Source organism: Octopus bimaculoides, chromosome 1, assembly GCF_046866305.1.
Source record: "Octopus bimaculoides isolate indiv1 chromosome 1, ASM4686630v1, whole genome shotgun sequence".
Classification (NCBI taxonomy): domain Eukaryota; kingdom Metazoa; phylum Mollusca; class Cephalopoda; order Octopoda; family Octopodidae; genus Octopus; species Octopus bimaculoides.
In genome coordinates this window covers 192,781,410-192,787,630 of record NC_142928.1, presented here as the reverse complement: position 1 = coordinate 192,787,630, position 6,221 = coordinate 192,781,410, and the positions used below count along the sequence as shown (strand labels likewise).

At 35.6% G+C, this 6,221-nt stretch overlaps 1 protein-coding gene across 1 annotated transcript in view; it reads right to left on the bottom strand.

Moving 5' to 3' along the window:
- Nucleotides 1-374: 374 nt before the first annotated feature.
- LOC106877592 (uncharacterized) overlaps nucleotides 375-6,221 on the bottom strand; it is an 80,643-nt gene continuing 74,796 nt past the window's right edge. Inside the window, exons 19-22 of the mRNA XM_089355945.1 lie at nucleotides 5,315-5,405; nucleotides 2,798-2,902; nucleotides 2,556-2,657; nucleotides 375-1,816 (exon numbers count right to left, since the gene is read on the bottom strand). Of these exons, the coding sequence (XP_089212071.1) occupies nucleotides 1,652-1,816; nucleotides 2,556-2,657; nucleotides 2,798-2,902; nucleotides 5,315-5,405 (463 nt within the window). The 3' untranslated portion in view covers nucleotides 375-1,651. The remainder of the gene's footprint in view (nucleotides 1,817-2,555; nucleotides 2,658-2,797; nucleotides 2,903-5,314; nucleotides 5,406-6,221) is intronic.

The window sequence follows — 6,221 nt, the reverse complement described above, 5'->3', positions numbered from 1 at the left end:
GGCTGTAACAACGCTGTATTTTGTGAATCAGTTTATGTGTTAAAAACAAAATCCTGTTGCTAGATACCTTGTGATTACCTCAATGAATCGTAGAAAGAACTCTACAGAGGCAGTTGGAAAATATTCTCTCATTATATATATATATATATATATATATATATATATATCAGACCTTTTTTTTTCTTCATATATTAACCCATCAGATGCATTAAACTAAATACTCCTAATGATCTTAGTTGGAGGTAAAATTCAGTGATTTGTTGTTGAAAGTTCTGAATGCAAATTGATTATCTAATATATTTTAAAGAATTCAGAGCACCCAATAATATCAGTATTATCTCCACATTCACAGTTTTTAAAATGGTTTTGTTTAAAAAAAAAAAAAAAAAATTAATTTAATTTCCATGATGTATTTAAAAAAAAACAATGCTAAAAAGAATGATGGCAGGATTTACAAATATTCTAACCCCCGCTTTTGTGTTTGAAATTAATTAATTAATTAAAAAAAAAAATGATTTCATTAAAACATGATTAGGCTTATTTTACAATGAATTCTTGTAATAAAGAAAATTTACAATTTAAAAATTTCATTGATAAAATACTTAGATAGCAAATTTTGAACATAAATAGTAGCCACATAGTGGTAAAACATTGAATAAAAATGTTTTAAATCTTAAACTCTTTCAGAGATAAAGACATTTTTAATATGACCAATTTTTGAAATGATAGCATTTTATTGTCAGCAGAAGGGATTCTTGACCAGTGAAGCTATTGATTCACTGCTTGTTAAGGATGAGTGTGTCCCTTTAGGTAAAGTGAGATCAGCATACACTGTTCGTAAACATTAAGCAGGTAAAATTATGGGTACCAAATAGGTAATTTGATAATTGAATAACTTAGAAGTGTATGCATATTTAAAAACAAGGAACAAGTGTAATCCAACTTCATTCAACTATTTATGGCATGTAAATTAAAAAAAGTAAAAAAATGAGAAAGGAAAGGTGAAAGAATTACGGTTGATGGAATGGAAGTTGAATGAGAACTGAGTCAGAAGATAGCCTCCCCATCCCTGCCTGCCTGCTTTTCCTCAGTTTCAGGGAACTGCTATTTGGCTTGTTAGAAGGGAAGATTTCCCATGGTCCCATTCACTTTCTATGTACAGTGTCTCAATGCTGTTTACACAGAACGACAGCCAGGACATCAAGGAAAATAAAACATTAAAAAAAAACAGAAACGCCAACAAACAGTGGAGACTTAACCTCTAAATGCATATATATGTGTGTGTATACTGTTATGAAATGCACTTGAGATCGTTAATGAAAATCAATTTACAATGATTTCATTGGATTTTCTTTGCAGGGAGTTTCATGAAAATTCGTTTCTTTTCACAACTAGCCCTATTGTCACGTCAGTTACGTCCATAGGACGGAAAGAGGAAAGATAGATTTGTGCGTTTTCCTAATTGGAGGAGGTAACTTAACAAACCAGATGATAAATTAAAACTCTTCCTCTTGTCAGGTGTTTACATTCATGTAGTGTTCAAAGCTTTCGAACAAAGCTAAGCGAACAGCACCAAGTTGTTAGTATATATCATAAGTGACAATGATAAAAATTCCCATGTGAAATGTAGATGCTAACCAACAAAATGTCTTCAATCATCTGGTGTAGGTGATTGGGCTTTTTTATAATTGGCTCCAAACTTACACATGTATTTTTTAATATAGTCTTTTGCCTTTGCTTTTACATTTTCATTGACTTCTAAATCTTCAGGATGTTTACAATGTTTCAACTCCTTGGCCATCACATGGTGAGTTAACTGACAAAAGAAACAGAAAAATATATAATTGTAGATTATTTACACAAAGCAAATATTTCAAATGGTGATTGTATTAATTCATAAACTTTAGGATACATAAATGGATGGATTATGATAGCCACATTTTCATGGCAATAGTGACCATTACCAAACCATTACTTTATACTATGCCTGTACTAGTGCTGGTTCACTGTTACTAAACTCAATTTGTATCCAAAAGAATGTTCCGTTTTGTAATATTAGTTTCAAATTTTGGTATATGGCCAGCAATTTCAGGTGAGGGGTTAAGTTGATTACATTGGCCCCAGTGCTCAACTAGTACTTTTGTGATACTGTGGTCAAGCATACAGTTATGGGGTGGTAGTAATAGTTTGTGCAAAGAGAAACTGTTTAGTCACTCCACCAAACACCAACACACACAATGTTGCTTATTTCAATAATTCAATTTGGTTGTTAAGAGACAAAAGAAAGCCCATGTGGTGTTTCAATGGAGGAATCTACAGGAATGGCTCTCCAATGATTTCTGCAGGTTGAAAGGACAACTTCAAATTGGACCGGTGTTGTAGGAAAAGTAACTGTGTATCTTACAGTTTTGCAACTGCCGTATGAACTCTCATTTACCATTAACATTATTGTGTGTAAGAGAGAGAGAGAGAGAGAGAAAGAGAGAGAGAGAGAGAGAGAGAAAGAGAGAGAGAGAGAGTTGGGGGGGGGGTTTAGAGATAATAACAATGTATACCTTTCTTGCCAAATGCTTGAAGTCATCTGTGCTAGATATTCGACCGAGTCTACAATCTGGTTTCCGATAGGGATTCAAGCAGGCAACAATCCATTGGGACATCTGTGATTAGAAAAAAAGAGAAAAATCAAAAAATATGTGAAAAAGACAATTAAAATTTCCACATATTTAAAAAATAAATTCATCTTCAGTTTCTAAATCAGGACAGATAATAGCAGAATTCAAATAGAGATGCAACTTACCTTATTGCGGAATGCTTCCTTGCTTCTTTTGGCAAGTTCACTGGAAGTATCAGCTGCTGCTGTAGTCGTGGCTTTTCTTTTAGACTGAAAAAATAAATCAGAAGTCTATCCACTACATTAAAATGTATTGACAGAACAGAAAATACAGAGTCAACTAGTTGAATAAACTCAAGTGAAATTTAACCCTGTCATAGTCTTAATGTCATCTCTATTGGATTCTTGGTAAAGTGGTAATGAATGACACACATAGAAAGATAAAATATTAAAATTGGACACCTGACCACATTGCAGCTTTGTAATCAAGTGTTTAGGACTCACGGCTAATAATGTACCCCAAAGCTGTTGTTTACTTTTGTTTTTAATTGTAAAAAAGGAAAAAAAATGTGATGAAATGACCATATGATAAACCCGGGGCTTTGTCTTGTAAACAAGCAAAGCCTAGACTGTTTGGAGTTGAGGAAATTATTTATTCTTTGGACAAAGAGTTTACACTTATACCAGCAATGAGAGTGTTTTGGACAATCAAACTGGTGAAAGTGATGAGGAAAGTAGCAATTCAGTTGAACAAACATGGTAGTTGAGAGATAGGCTTATTATTGTTGTTCCCTTGAATTTTTTTAAAATCTTGCCTATTAGTTTGCCTGCAATCGTTACTCTTGAGCTGTGTATGCAACTATTTATTTATTTTTTGCTCAAGACCCTAGGTGGAGGGTAGTTAGATACAAGGGCTCAGGTTTGAGAGAGCAAGTCCTAGTCAACATGAATTTGATTCTATTCTCAGTTTTGAGTCAACACCCACCATCAGTAAATGTTCTGTTATTCTTAAACTTGCTTTAGAATAATAACATCAATTTCACATTTAAGTCCAGAATTAATCAAAGAACAAAAATGTAAATAGCATTGTTAGATAACAGAAGATACAACAAAGGAGAGGTGAGATCTCTCTTTTTCTCTCTCATATATATTCAATGCCTGTGCCCCCTGACTGGCTCCCGTGCAAGTGGCACGTAAAAAGCACCTACTATACTTTTGGAGTGGTTGGCATTAGGAAGGGCATCCAGCTGTAAAAACCTTGCCAGATCAGGTTGGAGCCTGATACAGTTGCTGGTTTTCCAGACATCAGTCAAACCATCCAACCCATGCCAGCATGGAAACAATGATGATGATATATATATATATGGATGGGATCTATGAATGAGGACAGCAGTATACAGAAGTGCCAACTGAACTTGTGGACAAGGGAGCACAAGACATGGGATAAAGTGGTGAAGACTGACCTCAAAATGCTAAACCTCACTCATCTTTTGTACCATTTTACTTGTCAGTCATTCTAATATTGTTCTTTCCACCCACTAATTACATTGATTAATTCTCACTAACTAAATTATCTCATCATTCACTACCCTCCTTCCCAACCACATATCATCTCCCCCAACCCATTCTTTTCTGCATCCTCTACCTTTGCCAACTCATCAGCCATCAACCACTCCAACCACCACCCTTCAATCCCATCCAATATTTACAGCTGTTACTTTCACATTTAAGTCCAGAATTAATCAAAGAACAAAAATGTAAATAGCATTGTTAGATAACAGAAGATACAACAAAGGAGAGGTGAGATCTCTCTTTTTCTCTCTCATATATATTCAATGCCTGTGCCCCCTGACTGGCTCCCGTGCAAGTGGCACGTAAAACTCCCATTTCTACTCACCTCTCACCTTCAGTTGGGGCCACTTGGACACCCCCACCATACCTCACCTATTTATTTCTTTGCAGCTCCTCTACAAGAACCAGTTGTCCCTCCCACCATTCTTCATTCACACTCCCTCAATAGTATTGGTGCTATGAAAAAAAAAACCAAACACCCAGTACACACTGTAAAATGGTTGGCATTAGGAATGACATCAAACCATAGAACCAAACCAAGCCAGAGTAGATATGAGGATACTTCCTCCCACCTCCTACCAGTTTTAGAGACCCTGTAACAAGTCATAGGCAGAGAGAGAGAAATTGAATGACCATTATTTACATTTGATGGATATTTGTCCTCATCTTGTTTGTTGTTAACACGTTTCGGCTGATATACCCTCCAGCCTTCATCAGGTGTCTTGGGGGAATTTCAAACCTGGGTTCTCATTCCTAAGGTATTTTCCCTGATGTTATTATTATTATTATTATTATTATTATTATTATTACTCAGGTCACTGCCTGGAATTGAACTCAGAATCTTGTGGCTAAAAGCACAGGCTACTAACCACAAAATTCCAAGTTCGATTCCAGCCAGTGACCTGAATAATAATAATAACAACAACAACAACATCGGAAAAATACCTTAGGAATGAGAACCCAGGTTTGAAATTCCCCCAGGACACCTGATGAAGGCTGGAGAGTACATCAGCAGAAATGTTGTGTTAACAACAAACAAGATGAGGACAAATATCCGTCAAATGTAAATAATGTACATAATTCCTCATCTCTCAAATATAGAACTGAATTGAATGAAGTTTATTTATATACCTTGTTTTGTGGTTCATCGTGAGTTGGAGTTCCCAGATCCATATCATCTTGATCACTTTGGTCCCATTTTGGGAGATCCCACTGTGTTTGCCTGAGAAAGAAAAAGTTATTTAAAAAAATCCCAGTCAGAAATATGCTTCAATAATTATTGTATTACAACAGTCTCTAACCCAGTGGTTCTCAACCATTTTTTACCACTGGACCCCTTTTATCCCTATTTAACCTGCTGGACCTCCATAACCATTTGATGTATATTCTATTATTTTTTTTTTACTTGTTTCAGTCATTTGACTGTGGCCATGCTGGAGCACCACCTTTAGTCAAACAAATCAACCCCAGGTCTCATTCGTTGTAAGCCTAGTACTTATTCTATTGTTTTATTTTTTTTGCCGAACCGCTATGTTACGGGGACGTAAACACTTCAACATCGGTTCTCAAGCGATGGTGGGGCAACAAGCACAGACACACACACATATATATATATATACATACATACACACACCGGGCTGTTTTCAGTTTCCGTCTACCAGATCCACTCAAAAGGCTTTGGTTGGCCTAAGGCTATAATAAGAAGACACTTGTCCAAGGGGCCATGCAGCGGAAGTGAGCCCAGAACCATGTGGTTGGGATGCAAGCTTCTTACCACACAGTCACTCCTGTGCCTATATAAAAAAAATCTTACTGTATTTTTATAATTAAATATTAGGAATTGCAAACGAAAATTTAAATATTTTTAGAAGTATAACCAATTTATTGCACAGAATTTTATGTGGACCCTGGCTGAGAACCACTGATCTAACCTTATGCCAAGCAAGGAACATGTCTGTCAGTGAAAAGATAATGATGACAGTAACTAAACAAGCCCATTACATGGTAATAAAATACAGTTTGTTAATATAGTATATAT